The sequence below is a fragment of the Vulpes lagopus genome, chromosome 7 (genome assembly GCF_018345385.1).
Source record: "Vulpes lagopus strain Blue_001 chromosome 7, ASM1834538v1, whole genome shotgun sequence".
NCBI lineage: Eukaryota > Metazoa > Chordata > Mammalia > Carnivora > Canidae > Vulpes > Vulpes lagopus.
In genome coordinates this window covers 126,175,519-126,201,160 of record NC_054830.1, presented here as the reverse complement: position 1 = coordinate 126,201,160, position 25,642 = coordinate 126,175,519, and the positions used below count along the sequence as shown (strand labels likewise).

The following is a 25,642-nucleotide window of genomic DNA, read 5'->3' as shown; positions in this document are numbered from 1 at the left end:
GGAGAGCCTATACAATTGGTTATTTCAATTTATGTTTAGAGTTTAGAAATTACAGCCAGAGTATTTTCTGGACCTACCAAAAAAACCTACATACAAGAAAAAGACAAAGACTACCCAGATGTTATGATTAAGAAGTGATGGAAATAAATCATGATACCTACGTTCATAGTAATATAATTACTGACACACTTCTGATACCTAATACCAAACTGGTTAAAATACAAGACTTACAAGCAGCCCCTCTCCTGGTTAAAATACAAGACTTACAAGCAGCCCGTCTCCTATGCACTGAGTAAGTCTTTCTGTATCTTAGTTTCTGTGGTCCTCACTGGAAAAGAAATTAGAACTGTGGAAAAAACATCTTTGTTTTTAAAATACAAGTATGAACAATCAATGTTCTAACAGTTCTGACCTTAAATTACCAAGTGGGCATTTTTTGAAACAGGAGCATACTATCAAAGTATTAATATATTATCAATCAAGTATTAAGAGTTAATACAAGGAGTGCCCAGGTGGCTCAGTCAGTTGAGTGTTGGTTTCAGCTCAGATCATGATCTCAAAGTTGAGGGATTGAGCCTGGGGGTATAGAGCTCCGCACTCAGTGGGGAATCTGCTTGAGATTCTTTCCCTCTGCACCCCCCTCCCCACCCGGCATCTTTCTAACAAAATCTTAAAAGAGTTAATACAAATACGCTTGTATTTGGTGCAAATTTAATTTTATTAAACCTTACAATGAATGTTGTGGCATATCATTTTCCATTATGTGACAATTTATTGGCTGGCATCTGAGTACAGTACTTCTTCTGAAAAATACACAATGGGAAGTGACGAAAGGGAGAAACTAGTTGTTTAGTGATATATAAGGGTGGGGGAGAAAAAGAAAAAAAGAAATAAGAAACAGGATGACGACCAATTAGTATCTTTAGGATCTAACTCTAAAATGGTTAAAGTTCCAAGCAATAATGCTGCCGTTGCAGTGCACAAGAATATGGTTATCATCTCATCTGGCCCCCACAATTCTGATAATTACAAGGACTATTTTACCTGTAAAATTCAACCTAAGGTTTCAGCCGGGTGATATGATTTTAAAGAGCAATTTTTTCATACATAAAGAGTTTTCTCAAGTCACAGTAGATGGGGGTCTCTTAAATACTATACATTAAGGTAGTCACTTTACAAGTAAGCAATCACTTAACTTCAAAATCATAATGGGCACCAAGTTACTTTTTTGCTGATTTGGGTTTTATGCCCTTGTCAGATTTATGGATAAGAAAATGACCCTTTTTTAAAAACCTACAATCCACTTGTCTGTATAAAGTAGACTGGTATCTAATCTGAGTAAATGGAGTGAAATGACCGTTTCTTCTCCAGGAATCGTCAGTAGTGGAACATCTAAAATTCAGCAGGTCTGACAGGGCATTTTTACAGAAATGGCATCAACTTATAAACTCCAGCCAACATCACTGTGCTAAAGTGGATAGTTTAGTTCGACCCACAGGAGCACAATTAGCTCATTAAGTTTTAAAGGACTCGTAGTTAAAAAAAAAAAAAAAAGTAACACAATTTTTTTTTTTTAATTCAGTCAACAATTTTGAGAATACTTTCTAACAAAAGCCTTAACAGTGTCTGGCGTCACATTCATTAACCAACCTCCACCAAAATAAAATCATGAACAGTTCAGAGCTATCAAATCAAATCACTTGTCAAGAACTAACAGTGTTTGGGGAGATGGCCAATGAAGTAGAATTATATCCCAACTGAAATAAGACATTTCAGTTCTCAACACTGACGAACAGTTTTAAGCAATCAATATTTAGTGGTGGAAGATGCTAGATGTAAAGAAATCTTCAGTTCCACTAGAGTCGTACAAGTTCAGTTCACCTGTCAAGTAGAGGGAGGTGCACCTAACCATACAAACATGAAAGCTTTCTTATTCCCTCCCAAAAAAGGAGGGGAAAATATTAAGTCACTGAAAAAATCCAACTGCTCAGCTTTTACCCTCAAATTACTGGGATCTACTAGAGTAGATTTACTGAACTTACAGTTTCCCTTTTTAGAAAAAAGCAGCTCATGCATATGTACTCCTTATATCACAAGGTTAGAGGCAAATGATTTCAAAATCTCAATGTCTGATATTTCTAGAATGTGTGTCTAATCACAAACTCTTAATATATGTGATAGCTCAAACGTTCCAACAAATCTGCCCATGGTAAATACAGGTTTTAAGTCTCTTCATCAAAAGGCTGGAGAGTGACCACGACTAGTTACATCCCATTCTACCCTTTTTAATGGTGAAATGCAATTCACAACCTAGTAAAATAAGGACAGTTTAAAAAAGATTAAATCTCAATTATTTAACTAGAAAAGTAAGTCTAAGGCTTTTTTTAAATTTACTACTATTCGTGAGTTGGGCTTTTTGTTGTTTTTTTTTTGTTTGTTTTGTTTTGTTTTTTAACTGAATAAAGATGAAATAAACCTAAGGTGATTCTTTGCAGTGATGACTCTGTAAATACCATGACATCAACCCTCAGGAGAAAATGCAAGCAAAAACCCAAGTGATCCAGCTCATTCAACTCACAGGTAAACTTGAGGTTTTTTTCCTCAAATAAGGAGCTTTTTATTCAGAACAATTTCTTTAAGACATTTGCAGGGCAAATGTGCTGTCATAAATTTTATTCTGAATAACAATAAAGTGCTGAATGATAATTACCTGAATCTTTTTTAGTACTTTTCACTTATCTTTTCTTAAAAGAGCCCTTTCTGTGGCATTAGCAAAGCTGTTGGGAAGAAAAAACAAAAACAAAAAAACCATAAAAAAAAAGAAAAGAAAAGCAGAGTCAAGCTAATAACTCTCAGTAGGGGAATAGGAAGCACTGCGACCTTTTTGTGTTTAACTGTGGTGACAAATAACTGAGACCAAAGTAATTCATGCAAGTTATCTTTAAAGGTATACGTAAGCTGGAAGAAAGGACACTGTTACTGACCTTTAATACTACGGCAGTAAATTGCGTACTAAAATACCTTAATTATCCTAGATGCCTAGATCTGGCTTGGCAAGCATCATGCCACTGACATGCTTTAGCTCTTTTTGTAACTAAAAGTGATCTGCGGTTCAATCACTGTGTATTTCACTGTGACTCATTAAAGCTGTGTGATAACTTGGAGGTTAAATTTCAGCAAATTCTCTACACCTAATCACATCATCAGCACAAGCAGGACAACGCTGGTGCAGCATGAAAGGTGGGTCACTTTGTAAAGAATCTTCCTTTTACTGCATGATATATTAAGATGACAGACCTAAATTTCAACTGGGTTAATGAGTTAGAAGAGATTTGTTTCCCAAATTTAGCACACAATAATTTCAGTGGATTAGAGAGAGAAACCTCAGAAAGGAAAACAAACAAACAAACAAACAAACAGAAAAGCTTGAGCTCAGGTAGCCAACCTGCAGCTCTAAAAATTGTCATGCTACAAGAGTACTACTTTCAAAAAAATGAGCTTTATAACAAACTTAAGAGTGTTCTGAGTTGAAGTTGACCAACTGCTGCATAGAAAATGTGCTAACATACAACAGTCAAGTTTAAGCCGGTGCATAGAGAAGATAAAGCACTTATGGTAATTGCAAATGGTAACAGGTCCATAAAGGGTGTGCAACCTAGCATGGGTCCATTAAGAGGGGAGAAAGTGGTAAGTAGAAATGGTTAGGAAAAAATCAAGTGGAAATAGGGAAGAAGCTTGGACAAGAGAAGAAGCAGGGAAAAAAAAAGACCTTCAATTGTATAAAATTCACAAACCAATAAAGTATAAAGACACCACTGAAAAACAGTGAACTCTGTCCCAAACACCCAACAGCAAATAGAACCAGAACAGATAAGCCTTTGGCAGACAATTTTAGAAATTCAAATGACATTACATTTCTCAATAATTCACAAACAATATATTATATGGTATATTTATATTAAATACTGGGAAACCAATCCTGTAAATTTGATGCTTCTAATGCTTTAGCCAATGAGAGCACGAGGATATCAAGCTTAAGTGAATGCTGGTGTTCTCACAACAGTGCTCGTTTATGAGGCAACTGTCAGCGATCCGTGCTTTAAACAGTGCTAAAAGATAGTCGGGTTATCATCTGTGAAGTGAAACAAAGGTCTCTAGCTTTTCTGGGATATGCCCTTTATAATATATTCTATGATTCACTATGACACGCGCAGCAAGACACTGCAATGTGGTATGATTTATGGGCTGGATCAAATTTTTAGCGATTTCCTTCTCGTCCAGCAAGTCACTAGCAGTTTGTTTATGTAAGTTTGTGGCATCAAAATGTGCACCTGATTTAATAAGGAGATTCATGATGTCGGGATGGTTGTTCAGAGCAGCGATGTGCAGGGGGCTGTTGTCATCAGAGTCTCTGACGTTGACGTCAGCACCACACTCTATCAGTATGGCCGTGACTTGCAGAGATGGAAATTTACACACAGGGTACCGCCCTACGCAGGTAGTATTCTTGTCCACAGCCAGGTGAAGGGGGCTGAAGTTATTCTTTCCCCTTGGATGCAGCTTAAGAAACCTATAGATAGTCTGCTTTTTGAAATGGTCCTGTTCTAGAGTACAAGGAACTTTTTCTAACAAGCAAATCAAGTGCAAAATAATGGAAAGAGCCTTATTTAACTGTAACGGGTCAGCTGGACACTGAGTTTGTTTGATGGCTCGCTCTATTTCAAGGACACTTTTGCACAGGATGCCCATGAGATCATCAAATGTAACGGTGGTACCCAGCAGGCCTTTAGCTCTATCCTGGAGCATAAAGGAGAACAATTCAGCAAAAGACAACAAGCTGCTGGCGGTCATGGGGCTTAATGGGTCCAAATTGTTCTGCTGCATATCCAAAGCGTACTTCCAGAGGTTGATGCATCGTTTGAAATTTCCAGAATCTGCATAGACAGCGCCTCTGTATCTAATATAGTAGGAGGTATCAGGATGAGAAGGACCCAGAATACGTTCTCTAATTAATAGTGCCTGCATTCTCATCTCATCAGGGTCAGCGATAAGACCTTCTAGCTCTTCTGCACTATTAACCTCCTTGGCGTAATCATAAGCCATTATTAGCGTCTGTGGTACTGGTTTGCTAATTATGTTAGTCCTATCACTGTACCTCATGTTCATTGCCTTTTTCCAGTATTTTAAGGCCCCAAGTAGATCTCTTTTTTTGTCTACAAATGTAGCTCCCAGAAGCTCTAGAGCATTGATCCGTTCTGTCTTGCTGGTCTGTGCGTGGTGAGTCAGAAAATCCACAATATTCGTGTGACCAGTAACACTTGCTGAGAGGAGGGGAGTCATTCCATAACCATCCTTTTCCATCTTGGCACAATACATAAGAAGCATCTTCATGATGTCCAAACTTCCAGATTCTGCGCAATCATGCAATGCAGTATTACCTTAAGGAGAAGGGGGAAAAAGAAACATACTTTGAGGAACCAGAAGACCACATAGAACATAAATGTCGCTTAGCAATCTCAAAAAAGGCAGTTCTAGGCTGACCTTCATGGGACAGACATACTTTAATCTGAACACAAATGAGAAAAAAATGATTCTCGGCACCTAAAACTAGTGTGACACATTGCAGGGGTTACATAAGTACTTGTTGAGTTTGTTGACTAAATGGCCAAATTAGGCATATAAGAAGATCATGAAAGACACTAAGTGAAAATTCCAAATGAATCCATGGCCTCTTGGGTTTTTTCAATAACGTTTTCAAGTGTGTATTCTGTGACTAAAAAGCAATGAAATGAAATTAACCAGCTATTCAGCTTTGCAGACAGTTACTTAACTTTCTGGGTCAGCTTCCACATTTATAAACGAGAAATCTAAGCTAATAATCTAATAATATCTAAGATTCTAACACATTTATAAACGAGAAATCTAATCTATAATATCTAAGATTCTAACAGTAGTCAGAAATTACTTTTTCAATATTTCTGATTGCCAAATGAACCTCAGCTGTCTTAATCAAAATTCTCAGTGACAACATACTTTCCTCAGAAAGCACCCATAAGAAAAACAAATCCAGTAAAAACTGAAAAAATATGTGGGTGGTTCAACTGGAAGTTTAAAAGGAGCCATCTGAAGTGTCCTTTCGTAATGGATTATTTCCCTTTGTAATTTAATTTTTTAAACATTCTTTTAAGATGTACTAAATGTTCCAATGCTGTCTTCTTCTTCCCACACATGGATTAAAATGGACAACAAGCTCTGACACATTAGGAAAAGCCCATATGCAACATATTAAGACATTATAACCACCCAAGTATTTTAGCTGCCCAGCTTTAATGCCAAACATTTTACTACTTTTCGTAACAAAAATTATCACACAGACCTTTGATGTTTACCTATGGTGTTTGCGGAAAATGAAAATTTCAACCGTGAGTCATTTTAGGCACATGTGCAGCAAAGAGTTAACACAGCTGGACAACAATGGCATCTTTAGAAAGAGCTACTTGCAGAGAACTCCCAATGTCAACAGATCAGAAAACTTTCCCTCCCATGATAAGGGCAGCCCACTGTTTGTATAAACAATATAGTTTGTGCTGCATACCTGCTTTTCTTCCTGGAGTGTGGAATTGGGGGTATTTCAGCAGAAGGTGCCTATGTGAACAACATCCAATAGAAACCCTGGGCTCCGAGTCTCCTAATGGATTTCCCTGGGCAGACACTGCTCTGTGTAACCTCTTACAAAGAGACAGTGTAAAAAAGCCTGCACACAGATTCTTCTAGGCCCCACCTGTGCCTTTCCCCTTAGGATCCAGCTGCACATCCTTATTACATCACTGTAATAAACATTAGCCATGGCTATAATTTATGTGGACTCATCTCCAGACATGGGGATGGCCTTGGGGGACCCCTGACACATTATGTGTCCTAGAAACTAGTATTTTTTTTTATTAAATTAAAGAACTTTTATTTTATTTATTATTTTTTTAAGTTAGCTCCATGCTCAGCATAGAGCCCAATGCAGAGTTTGAACTCATGGCTCTGAGATCAAGACCTGAACTGAGATCAAGGGTTAGATGCTTAACCGACTGAGCCACCCAGGTGCCACTAGAAAGTAGTTTAAACCTCAATATTTCACACAACAAATCTATAACTAAAATTTGAAAAAGCCAGTTATTACCCATTGGGGCTTGAATCTCTCCATAAGTTCATCCTGGTTAGTCTCCCATGACACCTACAGGAAGTACATGATTATCTGCATACATTTATTCTAACTCAGGATTTCAAAGGTCTACAACAGAACAGCGTCTGATGAAAATTTTTAGCAATGTGTCTATAAGCCAAGCACTAAGAATAAGAAAGCCCAGAACTTCTGACTACTAGTGTTCACTGGTTCAAAATGATTTCAATTAAACACAGACTCTACTAAATGTATTTTTTAAACTCCTTTAGGAATCCCTTACATTCTCCCTTTCCTCTAAGAGACAATATAAGAGAAATAGGTTTAGATGGCATTCTTCTCCATTCAGAGTCACATAAAATCAAGGGTAAGAATGCAAGAGAAGCCAGTTTTTTAATTAACCAAACCGCTGTATTAGAATAACCATACATTAGAAAAAAAAGTTTTCTTTTTCTTAAGTAAAAAACCTATAGAATAGTTTCACATCTAGTAATGGTTGAAGTATTAGGATCACCCTCCTGGTAATAACTAAAAAGCTGAAAAATTTATTTTTAAAAATCTGACCACAGGTAGAGAGCTAAAAAGACCATACACAGGAGAAGAAAGAAAATCAGACATGTCCAGAATTTGGGGAAGCTTCCCCCAGTGGCCTCTTCTGATTCTGGAAGCAGCAGCTAAATAACTGAGTTTCTGACAGCTGGGCAGGGCCAGAGGAGAAAACTAGAGTCCAGAGTCACCCAAGAAGGGAACTTTGAAGGCCCCCATACACTTTGAGTTTTAGCTCTGAGGTGGCTGCACTCAAGTAGTTGAAAACAAACTACAGACAGACCAGCCACTGGAGGAACCAAAATCCAATTTAAGATCATGTTGATATTGAATTAAAGAAATTCAGGATTGCTAGTGAAAGTAGTCAAAGGGCAGAAGCAAATACAAATAGTATTTACAAAAAATAGTATCTAGATATTATCTATTTATTTACTAGGGTTCAAATTACTGTTTTACACTCTTTATATATAACGCTTGGTATCCAAACAAAGGAGCCACAACACAAAAAGCAAATAAGAACTGATGGGAAAGCCCTACAGAAGACCCCGATAATACAGTTATTGGACTTCAAAATAGTATTATGCTTAGCAAAGTAAGAGAGACTAAAAAACAATTCTGAGAATTAGGCAGAAAACTGGAAAATACAAAAAAAGAACAAGATGGATGTTCTAGAACTGAAAATCTCAGTGGGTGGCTTTACAAGCACATTACACACAGCTGAATAGAGAATGAGTGACTGGAAAATCAGTCAGATGAAAATACACAGAAAGAAGCATGGAGATGACAGGCTGGCAAAGCACAGACAGTGAAGACTCAGAAGGAAACATGTCAGAAGACTAATGCTCTCAAAGCCAGAATTCTAGAGGAAGAAACTGGGCCCAAAGCAATACACAGAAGATAAAGTCTAAGAATTTTCTGAAGCTGGTAAAATATTAAAACTATAAATTTAGTAAGTTTTACAAACACCCAGAAAGATAAAGTCAAAGAAAACCACCTCGAGGCAGACTATAGCAAAACTGCAGAGTGCTCAAAGAGAAACCTATTACAGGCAGAGAATGACCTGCACAAGAGCAACAGCTGGGCTGACAGCAAAGCTCTCACCAGGAACAAGAAGCCAGAGGACAACACAATGGCATTATGAAAGCACTAAAGAAAAATAACGGCCAACTGAGAATTTTATATCCACAGCAAGAATACATGTGAATGAGGGGCTGTTTCAGTTAAGAACAAAACGAGAAAAACCAATGTATTTATTACCAGCAGATCTAGTACTAGAGGGTGTTCCCCAGGCTAAAAGAAGAGAAGTCACATGGAAGCACGGAACTATGATCATAAGCATCAACAAAAGCAGTAAATTTGGGAGAAATACTAACTTTGAAAATAACAAGTGTCTCACAGGGCCTGAAATTCATATAGAAATAAAATGCATGACAGCAAGAGCATAAAAGTAAGAAGGGGAATTGGAATTAAAGTATTCTAATGATTTTTGCATTGCTTGGACAGTGGTAAACTCAGAAATGTATGTTACTCCTTTGGCAAGCCAAAGTAGTACGGTAACCACTAAAATAATAGAGGGATGCATACTCTGTTACTACAGTGAAAAAAATGAAATAAGGAAAAATAATTCAAAAGCCGGCAAAAAGTGAGAGACAAAGAACACAAACCAGGTAGAACAAATAAAAATCAGAAAGTAGGAGGTAAAAACCCAAATGTATCAGTAATTACACTAAATGCAAGCAAACTCAATGTTCTCATTAAAAGACACAAACCATCAGACTGAAAATAGAAATACATAAAACTCAACTACATGCTGCTTACAGGACACACACCTTTTCTTCAAGGCAGAAAAAGGCTGCAGTGAAAAAAAATGGAAATAAATGTATACCCTATGTAGAAATGAACCATAATAAGTAAGGAAGCTGTCTGACAGTTAAGGCAAAAAGTATGGTTAGAGATAAAGGAAAACATTCTACAAGGATAAAAATTCAAAACAACATAAAGATACAGTATTTCCAAATTTGTTTTTACTGAAAAACATAGGTCTGAATTATATAGAGCAAAAATCAACAGAACTACAAGGAGAATCAGACAAACCTGCCATCATGTGACTTGCACACCTCTTTCAATAGAGAACAAAACCAATCCGGGTAGAGAAGATGTGAACACAATTAACAAACTTGATTTAAACTGACATATAGGGGGATCCCTGGGTGGCTCAGCGGTTTGGCGCCTGCCTTTGGCCCAGGGCGCGATCCTGGAGTCCCAGGATTGAGTCCCGTGTCAGGCTCCCGGCATGGAGCCTGCTTCTCCCTCCTCCTGAATCTCTGCCTCTCTTTCTCTCTATGCCTATCATAAATAAATAAATAAATCTTTAAAAAAAAAAAAAAACTGACATATATATGCAACACCCGTAGAATACCATTTTCTTTCCAGGATATATGAAAGAATACACATACCACATCCTGGCCATAAAGCAAGGCTCACAGAAATGTCAAGGGACTGGTATAACTGATACTGATTATGCTTGAAGTCCACAATGCAAGTTAGAAATCTCTCTCTAAAAAAAAAAAAAAAAAAGAAAAAAGAAAGAAAGAAAGAAAGAAAGAAAGAAAGAAAGAAAGAAAGAAAGAAAGAAAAAATCTCTCTCACACACATACACACACACCAACAGCAACAACAAAACATTAGGAAAAATCTCCATAGGTCTGAATTTTTTTTAAAGATTTTTTTTTTTATTTTTTATTTTTTATTTATTCATGATAGACATAGAGGGAGAGAGAGAGGCAGAGACACAGGCAGAGGGAGAAGCAGGCTCCAAGCCGGGAGCCCAATGCGGGACTCGATCCGAGGACTCCAGGATCGTGCCCTGGGCCGAAGGCAGGTGCCAAACCGCTGAGCCACCCAGGGATCCCCAGATTTGAATTTTTAAGTACGTACTTCTAAATAACCCATGGGTCAAAGAAGAAATCCCAGTGGAAATTTGTGGCTGGATGAAAATGAAAACCTTAAATAACAAATCCTGTGGGACGTGGCTAAAACTGTGCTTCAAATGTGCACAATAGAAAAGAAAGGCTTTAAAAAGATGGCTCAGTTTTCATCTCAGGAAACTAAAGGCGAAAAACAGTAAAACTGAACCCAGAGAAAATAGAAGCAAATCATAAAAGCAGACATTAATGGAAAAGAAAAAGGTATCCATACGTTAGCGCAGCATTTCTTTTCCTGAATGTTACTTATTAGAGATTGCCTCCTTGTGATCTTATATTTGCAATTCTGCAAAGTAGAGGAAATACTTATTCTACAAATAGAAAGCAGAGAAATTGGTAGTAAAACACAAACCCATGTCTCCCAACCGCCACTGCAGTACTGCTCATTCCTGGGGTCACATTCTAAATGTTAGTTGTACTAGAATCTGATGAGTAAGTTGTAGCTAATATAAGCCAAACCTCATAATGAAACTCCCCCGATCACGTTCCTTTCCAACTTCAACACTTTCATGCTTCCTCTAAAGAAACCGTTGAAAACCTTTTACATGGCTTTCAAAATGCTACAACACTAATTCCCAAAGCACTATCCGTGGAAGGTGGGAGGGCAATGAAGAAAAAATCCATAGTTTCAGAACATGTTATGTGAAGTAAAGCTTCATCTTGGTTACTGAGAACACACACAAAATACACTATGAGAAATGGATTTTTAAAAGACTGCGATATTATTTGACTCCCTACTTGTCCAGCTTCATTTCTCATCATGTCCAATGTAAACGCCGCACTGAGAGTTTCACCAGGAGTTGGCAAACTTTTTCTATAAAGGGCCTGATGTATTTTTAGGTTTTGCAAGCTGTAATTGTCTCTACTGTAACCACTCAACTCTACCATGGCAAGAAGCATCTGTTGACAATACATTAAATTAATGGAGGCAATCGCTTTCCAACAAAACCTGACTTAGACATTGAAATACGATTTTCATGGCATTTTCATGTGTCACTGAGTACTATTCTCATTTAATTTTTCCCCCAACTATTAAAATATAAAACATCTTAGCTGTCAGACAACACAAAAACAGGAGGTGGGCAGGATTTGACCCCTGGGCCAGTTTGCCAACACCTTCTCTAAGGCATTGTCAATACCTGCCATTCACATGGCAGAGACCCTACTTACGCTTCATATTATGCCATCCTAAGTACTGCTCCCAGCACCAGGAACCGTCCTGCTCACATCCACCTCCATGCCTCTACTTTTCATTTTTCTCTAATACATTCTTTCTTCTTTACCATTTTAATCTCTTTTCCTTCAAGTTTCTACAGAAACTTCAGCTGCCTGAAGACACTTCCTTGTTTCTACCATACCAATGTGTCATTGTTAGGATGCCTGGTGAATGAACGTGTCCCTTGTCCTGGTAGGTATTCCTATTACACCTACTATTATGATATTATGTAACACCTTGTAGTAGTCCAATGTTACTGCCACACAAATCTGTTTTCTTACCTAAATGGTCTATTCCTAGAGTACCCAGATCCTATATAATATGCCAACTAGCAGCACACTGCTAAGGTTAATGTAAGAGTCTTAAATTTTTAATACTTATCATACAAAATGATTCAAATTTAGCTTCTGAGGATAAGTTTAAAAAGTAAAGTCTTAGGAGAGGATTTTAACTGCTGTAGCAAGTATATGCGCATCACATTTTCATGCCCTAGAGGCCCTAAAAAAGTGCTTCTGAATTGTAGCCTAGACCTTGACTCAAAAGTTTAGAAAAGCTTAAAAAACAAACAAAAACATCATTTTAAAGCAATGATAATTTTTGTCTCTCTATATAGAGGTTTTGAGAAAGTTGTAAATCAGTCTATATAAAACCGTTTCCTGCTTTTTGCCTACATCCTGGGCATTTTCTCACGTTAAGTGATGAGTACGGTCTACACAAACTCCAGATACTATACAGTCATTCTCAGTGGCTTTATGGTGACAGTTCAAGTAAGGAGGCATGTCCAGGTTTACATACACACTTCCCTGTTGACATACATGTGCACTGCTTCAGAATTTTCACTATTCAAATTAATGCCTAAAAAACTAATGGTAACAGGTGATTGCTGGGGCGGGGGGATTCTGGGAGAGAGGCCAACTACAGAGGAGCATGCAGGAACTTTCCATTCTATCTTTATTATACTGGTGGATAAACTATAGTGTATGTTTACCAAAACTTACAGAACTATATACTGAGAAGGATGGATTTTATGGTGTATAAATTTTACTTCAATAACTAAATGACAAAAAAATTAATCCCTAATTTAAGACAGAATCACAAATGTGTGAGAACTTAAAATACATCTTTAATTCATCCCAATTAGGGAATTAGGTAATCTTTAAAAGATCTACTTTTATTGTATTCTTTCTGGCACCAGAATTAATTTTTGAATTTTAATTCATATTACTTTTGTACCAAGGCATATAGGACATTTTTACAGGTCTGTTCACAAACTTTACTTTATGACAAGTCTATTTACCTTCTAATTTCTGGGCTTCTTAGTCTGACTTTCTCCATGTATTTTATAAAATGACAATCAGTTATCTGCTATATTTGCTCTATTAACTGTTTCATTCAAGAGAAAGATGCTTTCAGGATTAAATACAGGTTCTTGTGAAAAAATATAACAAGCTGAATTTAAAAATCAAGTTACTATGTTCTTGGGACTAGTCTGTGCTAAGTTACATGCCAAAGACCAATAAAATCACCTGAAATTTTTGCTAGGTAACATCAGTGTTAAACTTCTGGTGCACAATATCACATGCCAAGTACTACTGAATATTCAACTCAAGCATTTTCCTGAGGTTATATGCCTCTTAAAAATGTTTCCATAGTGCGATGGAAGATTTGGTATCAGTACCTCATAATGTCTTGATTTTCTATCCTCCAAGTGAGAGGGACAATTAAAAATAAAACACAAAATACAAAAATAAATACTTATTAGGCATCTTAGATGAAATTAAGGATATTTAGCATTGAAACTTAATTAATTTACCTTTAGCTAAAGAAAAAAAGTAAATAAACAGTGTATTATACAATTCTCAGTGCCTGACTCAGAACATGTTCATTTGAAGAAAAAGTAAAATTTCTGACACTGAATTCATTATGGAAAATTCTCATGATTTCTTAAAAGACATGTTTGTTAAACGGACATTCCTTAAAAGTCAAGCTAATGGGGGCACTTGGGTGGCTCAGTGGGTTAAGCTTCTGCCTTTGGCTCAGGTCATAATCTCAGGGTCTTGGGATCAAGCCACCCCCCAACATGGGGCTCCCTGATCAGCAGGGAGTCTGCCTCTCCCCCTCTGCTTATACTCCCTCTCTTTCTCTCTCAATAATAAATAAATAAATTAATTCTTTAAAAAAATCAAGCTAATGGTCGATGAAGTGTTAATTCAGTTCAAGTATTTATACAGAAAGTTAAAATAGTAAGCTCTAAACATATTAATTTTCAACTACTGTAGCTTAACCTTGAAACAGGGCTAAGAAAATCTGGAAGGATAAAAAGTAGCCATATTCCTTGGAAACAATGCAAATGCTCCTGCACAAAAATATGGTTATGAGGATGGATGAAATAGGTCATGGGGATTAACCAGTCACTTGTGATGTAGGAAAGTGCTGACTCACTATATGGTACACCCAAAACTAATATTACACTTTATGTTTGTACTGGAATTATAATAAAAACAATAAAACAACAAATAAACAACATGGTAGTCTTTCTTAAGAAGACCGACCTAAAAGAGCCAATCTTAGTTGCTGTTAATTCTAAAGAGACCTGTAATCTTTTGATAGTAGGCACATAAAAGACAGGAATTCGTGCTCAATTGTGAAAGTTTAGGTGCCTAACAAAGGAGTCAGGGGTTTAAGAAATCCAAAAATTTACTATTATTTTGAGTAATAACTAGTAGGAGCCCTAAGAGTGCCCAGGCTCCACACAAGATGTTTTGGATTTGACTAAACAGTAAGTGACTGTTTGCAAGAGATTGCTACCAATCAACTAACTACTTAAATCCTACAAGACCTTCAACACAGAATTTATAAATATCTCAATTTGGATAGGATTACTCAAGTTCTCCAGGATCAGAATTTAGTCCATTTTTAAACCACTCCCAATTTATATTTTTAATGAAATAAAAATGTTCTTACAAAGTCTGTAAAATATTTTACAAATACAAAATGTCTATTATAATTTAAACGTTTTCTAGAAATATCAATTCAACAGATTCTGTTATTTTGTAAAGTCCTCACACAGGTCAAGTTTTAGTGTTTTAGTCAAATACAGTTGTGCTTATCAAACACAGTCTGACCCACGGAAACCTTCCTGTCTATGTAGCAAAGGGTATCAGTCAAACCCCCAATTGTCTTAAGTCAAATCTAAGTGGTCTATAGTTGAATATTTCAAAAATGAGCTTGTAAAATAAAATCCAAGTTGCTATAAATAATATCATCAAAAGAGTGGAAAAAAAACAAGGCAAACTGGTACAACCACTGTGGAAAAGAGTATGAAGTTTCCTCAGAAAGTTAGAAATAGAAATACCACACAACCCAGTAATTCCACTTCCCCAAAAAATCCAAAAACAGTAATTCAAAAAGATACATGCACTCCTCTGTTTATGGTAGTAACATGTACAACAGCCCAGATATGGAAATAACCTAAGTGTCCATCGACAGACTAACGGATAAAGGAGATGCAGTGTGTGTGTGTGTGTGTGTGTGTGTGTACACATAATGAAGTAATACTCAACTATAAAAAAGAATTAAAATCTTGTCATTTGTGACAAATAGATGGGCCAAAAGGTATTACGCTAAGTGAAATAAGTCACACAAGCAAAAAACAAATATATGATTTCACCTAAATGTGCAATCTAAAAAACAAAATGAACAACCAAATCAAAACAGAAACGCATATATAGAGAACTGATGGTTTCCAGAGGGAGGCTGTGAGAGGGGATGGGTGAAATAGGCGAGGGGCTGTAATAGGTACAAACTTCTAGTTATAAAATAAGTCATGAGGATGAAAACTACAGCATAGGGAATACAGCCAATAATACTGTAATAACATGGTATGGTGACAGATGGTAACTACACTCATTATGGTGAACACCGCATATGTTTAACTCAAATTACTATGCTGTATACCTGAAACTAATACAATATTGTATGTCAACTATACTTCAATAAAAAGGAAAGAAAAGAAATGGAAGACATTTTATAATTACTTCAGTTTTTACAAAAAAAATTAAGTTTGTGATCAGCACTCATTTTACTTGCTCCTCTTATTTTTACTGGTATACCTGACTCCCTTTTTGTTACTCCTAACTTCCCTCATTTTCTTAAAAAAAAAAAAATTAAATTTACTTTAAAATATCTGCAAATAATGTATATGATAAAGGATTTGTATTCAGAATATATAAATTACTCTTACAACTCAGTAATAAAACAAATAACCCAATTTTAAAACATGCAAACAATACAAAGACATCTCTCCAAAGCTGATCAACAAATAGCCAATAAACACATGAACAGATGCTGAACATCACAGGCCTGAAGAAAAAAAAATCCAAACCACAATGAGATACCACTTCATATCCAGTAAGATGGCAGTCTCAGGAAGGAAGAGTAATACCAAATGTTGGTGAGGGTGTGAAAAAACTGGAACTCTCTTGCACTGCTGACAGGAATGTAAAATGGTGCAGCCACTTTGGGAAACAGCTGAGCTGTTCCTTAAAAGGTTAAACAGAGAGTTGCCATGTGACCTAGCAATTCCACTCCTCCATATATACCCCACAGAAATGAAAACGTACATCTACACAAGAGCTTGTAAGTGAACATTCATACCATTCTTATTCCTAATAACCAAAAAGTAGAACCAGTCCAAATGGCTATTAACTGATAAATGGATAAATGTGGTCTATCTACACAAGGGATTATGCAATGAAAAGAATAAATCAATAAAGTACTGACGTGTGCTACAAATGGATGAGCCTTGAAAATATCACACGGAGGCAAAGAATCACAACACAAAAGAGCACATATTATGATTCCATTTATATGATGAAATGTCCAGAACAGACAAACACTTAAGGACATAAGGATTAGTGGTTGCCTAAACTTCCTGCATGCAGGCTGGGAGAGGAGGGGAAATGGGAGTGAGTAGTACTGGATATGGGTTTTGGGGTGGTGGTGCGGTAACGAAGAAAAGGTGGCGGTGGTGATGGCGGCACTGCTCTGCATACACTGATTTGAACACTTAAATAGGTGAATGGTATGTGACTTGTGTCTCAAAGCTGTTTTAAAATCAAAGTACTTGTGTTTTTGATAAAAGTATAAGTTTTGACTTTGAGAAGCAGCAATTAAAGGTCCCTTACACATTTGCTGGAAATGCACAGAAACAATTCTCACCTCTATTCTTTAGCCTCCATTCTTCTTCAACTCTGTAGCTGGTACTCATATGAGGCCCTCGTGCAAAGATGGGGAAGGGCCTGCAATTCAACTGTGGAACAATGCTGACTCCAAGTATTTTATTCCTGGGATAACTAAATGGTATGAGTTAAGGGAAGAGGTGAGAAGGGGTAGAGACTTCAGGATTCTATGGAGCACTAGAAGGTTCCTCTCCTCAGGATGCTTCCCTTCCCCCGTGTATATTCTAATACCAGAGATACTTAAGGACAGGAATTAAAAAAAAAAAAAAAAAGAATCAAAACAGAATCAAATACAAACTGTGCCAAGGTTACCACGTACCCTCCCTTCATGAATTCTTTGTATAAGGCACTGAGTTCAGAGCATAAGGATATTTAACCATAGAGATCCCTAAAGATCACAACAAAGTTAAACACTAAAAACATCTGCATCCAGAGGTAGGACGAATTCTTATAACTCAAGGAGAATCAGGAAGAGCCTGGGAGATGGGTCCTGACATCTAGTAGAATTTTAAGGCTAAGAGGGCCTGAGCTAAGGGATCAGGATGAAAAGCAACCAATATCAGTGTAGTCTGATGAAGATTATACAACATCAGCTGCTAGAAGCATCACCATTACAATTCAGACTTCCTGAAAATTCCTTTTCCTGGTCACTCTTCCCAAAGCATTGTGGACAAGAAGAAGAGATGTTTTTGGCAGATGTGTCCCCATGTGACTTCTTTACCTGGGTCTTTGCCCACTTCTATCTTCCCTAACCGCGCTCGTCTCCAGAATGCCAAGGGCTCCTTGAATTTTGTTTTTAAAGAAACAATTTGCATCCAGGAAAGTCTGATAAAAATGAACTCAACAAGGGAACCACTGGTACCCAAAGGTCAATAAGCAAAACAACCTCTGCTGTTAGTTAGTGCAGCCGCCCACAGCCCAGAAAGGGCAGTAGAGTTCAGGATGTACTCTTCTTCTTCCCAACTTCAGTTCAGCTGTGAGGACTTGCAGTTCAAAATCCAATCTCTGAGCCTAGAGGAACACAGTGGCTCTTTCCCCCACTGCACTCAACCTACACACTTTCTACAGCTTCACTTCTCCAACTGGGTACCAAGTCTCTATGGGGACACAGAGAAGTGTGCCAGGGGACCCAAGAGGAAAAGGATGAACGTGCAACAACTTGCAGGCGCAACCCAATGAAGTGGAAACAAAATGTTCATGAATTCAACCAGTAAGTCATCTGAACATTACTGTTAAATCAAAACCAATACAGGTATGCCACAGAAGTTTTAAGTCCCTCTCTCCAACTCTTCTCTGATAGTAGGTGTTGAGGTTACCAACAGCTGAGAAGAATTTTGAAAAATCAAAGAAGGATGGACAACTTCTGCTTCCAACTGGCAGAGCTTACCACCCCGCATACCAACTGCATAAGGGTCACTTTCTTTATCCCTGATGCTAACATCAACCTTTCTGAATTTATGGGGGAGCTTTTCTTATCTGAGATTCCTCTGCACTTGCAATGGGTAAAAAAATATATATAATAATATAATTTATTTTTCACACTTCTTTCATTAAAATACATCTACACCACAAATTGCCTATACGAGGCTATGGCAAAGAACTAATATAACATGCTTAGGGTTTCCTTTAAACTACTGCAGAGAAAAAATAAATAAACTACTGCAGAAAACTAAAGGAGAGGAGAAATACATTTTTTAAAACTGTGACATATGTGGATGATGGCTGAAGAAAGGTGGTTAAGTATAAAGTGGCTCGAATCATACTCTTCTCTCCCCTTATGCAGGAATAAGAACATTTCCCTAGTAATAAGTCAAATAAAACTGCCTGAACAGGCTCTCTCTCAAACCCTTTTACAGCCAGCTATACTTATGAGCCTACATGAATTTCTTCCATTTCTGAACTCCTAGAGTTCTACCTATACTGCTCATTTTTCACAATTATGGTCTCAATGTCTTACATTGTCTTCACATATGTATTTATTTCCATAGTGAAAGAACAACACAACAGTCCTGGCCATCAAAGAGCTTATAATCCTCTCTCTCTTAAATCCAACCTATTTTATTCATTTACCAACTACCCACTATGGGCCAGACACTCTTTCTAACATATGGACACAAACACCAGGTCTCTAGCCTTAAAGAGCTCACAATATAATAGAATTAGAATGCATATAGGTGGGTTTCTCTAGAAAGAAAGAGAGGGAAAAAAAAATCTCAGTTATTTCTCAACTGGAAACTTTCACTAACTTACCACTGCATAAAGAATAAAAATCAAACGCCTTTACCTAGAAGTCAGTCCTTTATAATCTAGTCCTGAGTGCCCTCTGGTCCAAATATGCCTACTCTTCTACTTCCTGGACTCTCCAAGCATATTTCTCAATGTGCTTTTCCTTATGTCATTTCCTAAGCATTAAAAACTTTATCCAATGCAATCTACAGATCTGAACCCTGACAACCCCTTCAATGTCTCCGAGTTCAACATCTCCATGACATGTCTTCTAAAATCCATCAGCACAGGCTCACACTATTCCTTCAGCAGTTAACAAATATGCCATCCTGTATCTTCTTAGAGGCCTCCACAATGTCCCACACAGGGTCTTGCCTACAGAAAATGCACAGTGATTATCTTCTTACCAACTTACCTAATTACCTTGGGTATTTACAAGATTAACCTATGTAGGAGGAGAGCCTGTATTCTAGGGCCAGTCTCTCCAACCCCAACTCAGAGAAGCTATACTACTGGTCCGTAGCACTCAAATCACTCTCAGCTGCTCAATTCCCAGTAGAATCTGGGGTATAAAAGCAGAACTGAAGGGCTAAAGTAACTTTGCCATAGATTCTATTCTGAATCCAACAACATAAAACAAAACAAGCCCAAGATGACCATAACCAGGAAGTGCTGAAATCAATATAGTAGCTCTGAGATGGGCTTGTCTAATCACTTCTGATTTGGGGTCTGTGGTTTTTACACAGCAACCCACTCTCCTGTTTCAAAAATCACCTGCTGTGTTAAATGGGAAAAGCATTCCTAAACATCTCAAAGTTTTTCTCCTCTTTGTGAATGCTACCGGAAAACAAAGAACCCACAGTCTCCCGGGGAATGATCTGAGTGGAGATAAAGTATTCACAAATATCAAATCAAGAAAATACTACTATTGCACTTACCATACTGTGGCTTAAGTATCTGCATATGAGCCTGTCTCTCCAATCAAACCATGAGCTCAAGAGCATGGAGTCAAGGACAGGCTATCTTGTCTTAATTAGCTCTGTATATTCTAAGGTCTAACAGCCTAGTACACTGAGGGACTCAGTAAGTGCTGTCTCAATTAGGGGATGAATTCCACCTTAGGTTAAAACCTGTTCAAAATGCCAACAGTCTGTTAAAAAGTAATGAAAACAAAAGTTAAGGAATATATTCAAATGCCAACTGCCTGTTAAAAAGTAATGGAATGTAGAAGTCATGTGCATTTGGTATTTAAGCAGACCAAACATAATCTACTGGGGTTTTCTTTCTTCACAACCATTTCCAACAGCTGACACATACCATTTCCTAAGAAGTTATTCCATTTTATCCCTAAACTCATCACTCTTGTCTACTTCTTGGATAGGGGAAAAAATGTTGGGGCAGGGGGAGGGGGTGGCATCTTTCCTTGATACTGTATCAGATAGATCCTTTTCCAATGTTCCTGCCTCAGTTTCAACCGCTTTTTAATGACACATTAACCCATTAAAAAAAAAAAAAAATCTAGAGTCAGAAAAGAGTGATTATCAAAGAATGGAAGCTTCAGGATCAGAGTGGGGGAGGGGTACATATACACTTTAAGCTGCCCCCAATTTTCATTAAGAATCACTGTAAAAATTAAAAGGCACTGTAACAAAAGTACTGCACACAAATATATAAATACACACACATATATGACATACATCTGTATGTATATAAAACTGAGAATACGTGAAAACAATTTCTGGCATAAAACTGTTTTCTTGTGTGTAATTTTTTTGAAAGGCACAAGTACTAGATACTGATAAAGGGGTGGGTGAGGGTGGGACAGAACTACTCTAGAATTAGATCATTTGACCAAAACCAACTCCAGAATTAGATCACTGGACCGTATTCTCACATACAAGGCTGTATGATGACAGTGATAAAAGAAACATTCTTCTGAAACAGCAAAGGTTATCAAGTTATATACCATTCAGTTCATCAGGGGGAAATGCTCACAAAAATATGAGCTACTTATAGTGAAGCTCTCTCATACATTATATCTCCAGAAGCATGGAAAGCAATTTTGAAAACCGTAAGGGAAGCAGTATCAGTACTTATCTCTCCAATGATCTGAGTTTAAAACAACTTCACTTAGATATGTTACGTTCAACAATCTGTGCATTATTTGGCTAATAAAAAGCCCAAAACAAAGAAACAAAAAAATCCAACAAACCTAAAAAGGTAGACGTACCATTTAACGCTTTTTCTGCTAGTTAATGGATTGCAAAGCATTCCCAATGGTAACATGGGTCATGTAAGCAGTAATTGCTCCCTTTAAACAGGCATTCTTTAAAGGAATGAATGTTTTAAACAAACAAAAATGCCACGCTGTCCTCTGAGCCAACAACCCACCCCAAAGATAATCAGGAACAAAAAATTTTCTAAGTATGTCCACAGAAACATTTCTTTATCCTACTGAAAAGCCAGAAGCAATAGAAAACTCTATTAGGAGAGTACACAGCTACTGAAGTTAAAGGACTATAATTAATGTCATTAAAGATATTACTGATTAAGCTAAAAAAAGGTTATAGAAGAGCATATACAATAAAATTACAAATATACATAATAAATTCAGAAGTATTTTGGAAGGATTATCTCTAAGTGGCATTTTGTGAGATTTTTATATTTTCTCTAAAAAATAAATTTACAGAAAATCAGTGAGCCCACACGATTCTATATTAAACCTTTAAAAAAAATACTAAAATCATTCAATTACGTCCAACAACTATGTTGTGTCTCATAACTGGTTAGCCTTTCTGAAAGGCAATCAGACACCATCACAATGATAAATACACACTTCGATTCAGCAATTCCATTTATAGGTTACCTAGCATATAGCTGTTGTCACACAAGTGTGACACACTTCTGTTTGAGAATATTTACAGAAGCACTGCTTATATTGGATGTGACCTAACTGTCCATCAACAGGGCCTAGATAAATTATGTACATTCGTACAATGAAATACTGTGTAACCGCTAAACAGACTGAGGCAAGTTCTGTGTGTTGCAGTTGAATGACAGCCAAGATAATTTAAGGTTAAAAAAAAAAAAAAGAAAGAAAGAAAGAAAAACCCAAACAGTATATATCAACTGACAGAAGGGAAAGAGGAAGAGACATAGACAAGCGTACCTGTCTTTGCACAGACCATCTCCAGAACACACAAAAGCCCATAAACAGCAAACAAACAGTGGCTCCCAGTGGGTGGGAGGTCTGGAAATCAGAGGTGGTTAAGATTTCTCATTGTAAACACTGTCCACCAATTTGTATTGTTTGAATTTTTTTACTGTGTAGGTAGGCTACTTTTCAGTTTTAATAGTTTGGTGGTTGTTTTTTTTTTTTTTTAACGGGGCAGTGAATTACTCTGTTGTATAAATACATATGCTGAAGAGAAAAAAAAAGGTTTCCAAGTATCAAAATATGCGATCAAAAGAGTTGTTTTTAAGAGTTTCCAAAAAAGAAATTCTCAACTATCATTTGCTGCGTTAGGTTTATTACAATCCCTGAAAATTACGACAGTCAACCTGAGCTCTTCTTTTGGACAAAAATGTTTATGTTGCTAGCCACCAAATCCCCGTCTGTTTAGCCTAGTCCTTGTTTGGCTCTCAGGGCTGTAGCAGCTTTTAAAATCTCTTTTCTCTCTTGCTATGTATAATACATGTTCTAGGTGAAAAGATTTTTCTACTGGCCACACGATAAATTAAGAACAAGAGGACAGATTTTCTCCTTTCCCACTGATATTAATCCTTCCAGGTCAGTGTGGCCTGGCCTTCCCTGACTGAACAACAAATGAAATGTCTAAGACACATAACACAATGACTCACTAAATATAGTAGTTTCTATTCTACCAATGCTCTTAGGAAAAAAAAAAAATCAAAGCTAAGACAAATACATTACATTGAAGTATATTCTCAAGTGGATTAAATGCAAGCCTAAGGGCTCAGATTAACTGCCGCTAACATCCCCTGTAACTCTGGGGAACCCAGGAATTGGAAGGTACTTGAAACAAGTGACAGAAAAATGCTCCTTAATGTCGCGACTGTCTTCTCATCACACTTGTTCACTGTGTTATGGGGTATCAGAGAAACGACCAGCAAGGTTAGGATGGAAGGGACACATAATCAAAACAGGTCTGTCGGTGTTGGCTGACTCAGCGCCCACTGTTTATATAGTTAGGGATCAGACTTCCTGAAAAATAATGGTAAACACTTCAAAAACCGCAACGAAGAAGGTGAACTCACCTTTAACACTTTTTCTATTAACATCTGCACCCTTTTCAAGTAAATACTGAGCAATCTCTTTGTGTCCTTTGTAGCAGGAAATCATCAGGCACGTATGCCCGTGGCGGTTGGACACTTCCAAATCAGCTTTGTGTTCCACGAGGTACTTCACTATTTCCAAATGGCCATCGAAACAGGCAGCTCGCAGAGGAGTGGAGTTGGTTAGAGTTGTGTTGTTGACAGACGCTCCATGATTTAACAAAGACTGCACCACCTTCAGATGTCCTGCTGCAGAGGCGGCCCACAGCGGGGGAGCCCCCTCAATGGTCTCGCCATCAAAGTTGACAGAGCCCCCCACTTCTATGGAGGCGCTGCAGTGCTCTAGGAGGAATTCCACCATGTCAAGGTGCCCGTACCTGGCGGCCATCAGGAGTGGCGTGGCTCCATTTGTTTTTTCAGAGATCAAGGAGGAAACCTCCTCTTTGGATTTGCTTGCCAACAACTTGGTGAGAAGCCGGAGTTTGCCATCCCGAGCTGCGTTAAATACTGCTGTCTTTAGATCCATTTATGTCCGGTGGAGACGCTGCGCTTTCTTTATCCTTCAAAGAAGCTCCAGCTTCACTCTATCGACACAGGCAAGAGTCACAGGAACCAAAGTTCAGTGTTACTCGCTGCACCCCAAACGGATATAAAACCACGAAAAGTGTGCTGTCTTACCGCCTCCCAACATCTGACAACCAGAGCACCAAACTAGAAAAGGGGGGGGGGGGGGGAGAAAAAGTGGCAGTTTTGAAATTTCCATAGGTAAGGGCAAAAACACTATTTAGGTCTTCTTAATTTCTACTCCTCTGCGGCGGGAGTCGGAAGGGGGAGGAGAGGGAAGGCAAACTTCAGGCACTACTCTAGCCCCCCAGACCCGGTGGGAAGAACACAAAAAGGTGCACACGGACCCTAAGGGTCCGGCGGAGGCAGTTTCTCTTCTGCACACGGTCATGTAAACACTCCCGGCAACCGGCTTTCTCGCCGCCTAAGCAGCCAAGCTTTGTTCCAGTTTCGGCTTCGCACACGCCCAGAGTGAGTACAACCGAAGAGGCAAGGGACGCGGGTTCAGAAACGCTTCCCTGGCTCCCAGCTGCAGGGGAGAGCGAGCCAAGGGCGCGAGGCTGAAGGCCTCACGGTGGCCAGAGGGGGTTTGGGCCGGAGCAAAAAGGTCGGACACCACAAACCCGGCCAGCTCGCGCGCAGCAGTCGCCCTAAAGCTGCTCTTTGCTCTAGAAGCCCTCGAGCCTCTCAGGAAATCCGGCCGCCGTCCAGCTCAGCCAACTTGGTCCGCCCCATCTTGATCCCCCGGCCAGGGGCCGCGGCCGCCCCCCGTACCCTTCCCCGCCGCCGTCTCCAGGCCCGGACGGCCGCCTCCCCGAGCTCCCGCCGCCCCCGCCCGGCCAGCCGCCGAGCCCGCGGCCTCGGCCCGCCGCCCGCCGCCCGCCGCCCGCCGCCCGCCCTCCCCTGCCCGCCGCCTGCCCGCCGCCCGCCCGGGCCTCCCCGCCGAGGGCCCCGCCGCCGCCGCTACCTGCCCGGGGGCCGGTCCTCCCCGCCGCCGCCGGCCGCTCACGCTCGGGCCGCCCCCCCTTAAATGGAAACCGTTGTCCGCGCCGCCGCCGGGGCCGGCCTGCTCCGCCTGCAGCCGCGCAGCTCGTCCATGCCCCGCGCCCCACAGGAATGAATCCGGCCGCGCCGCTCGCCCCGCCCCGCCCCGCCGCGCCCCGCCCCGCCGCGCCGCGCCGAGCCGCCTCCCGCCCTCCCCGTCTGCGCGGGCTACAGCAGCTGCAGCGGATGCCGCGGCGGATGGTGTAATGGGCTGCGGGCCGGGGGCCGGACGAGCCGGAGCGAGGTTTCACATCACTGACGCGGCAGCCGCGCCATTGGGCCGGGGGAGGGCGGCGGCCGCCGCGAGCAACCGCGTAGGGGCGGGGCGGGGCGGGGCGGGGCCGCGAGCCCGGCG

The 25,642-nt window shown here is 39.2% G+C and overlaps 1 protein-coding gene across 2 annotated transcripts; it reads right to left on the bottom strand.

Annotated features, from left to right (window-relative positions):
* Positions 1 to 699: 699 nt before the first annotated feature.
* On the bottom strand, positions 700 to 25,467 carry FEM1C (fem-1 homolog C). 2 transcript variants are annotated; one of them, XM_041763992.1, is made up of 3 exons: positions 25,211 to 25,467; positions 23,662 to 24,390; positions 700 to 5,438 (listed from the first exon to the last, which is right to left on the bottom strand). In XM_041763992.1, exons 2-3 carry the CDS (start codon positions 24,203 to 24,205, stop codon positions 4,129 to 4,131), a joined length of 1,854 nt encoding a protein of 617 aa, XP_041619926.1. In that variant the 5' UTR covers positions 24,206 to 24,390; positions 25,211 to 25,467; the 3' UTR covers positions 700 to 4,128. The 2 variants fall into 2 exon arrangements, with proteins under 2 accessions (XP_041619926.1, XP_041619925.1); XM_041763991.1 differs by having other exon boundaries at positions 23,662 to 24,263; positions 25,211 to 25,466.
* Positions 25,468 to 25,642: the final 175 nt, after the last annotated feature.

What these genes read in the sequence shown, in the direction of transcription:
- FEM1C (XM_041763992.1), bottom strand. Translation starts at nt 24,205, where the DNA reads ATGGATCTAAAGACAGCAGTATTTAACGCAGCTCGGGATGGCAAACTC. An exon ending in TAATAGAAAAAGTGTTAAAG is followed by an intron (nt 5,439 to 23,661) that starts GTGAGTTCACCT and finishes CTTCTCCTTAAG; the next exon opens with GTAATACTGCATTGCATGAT.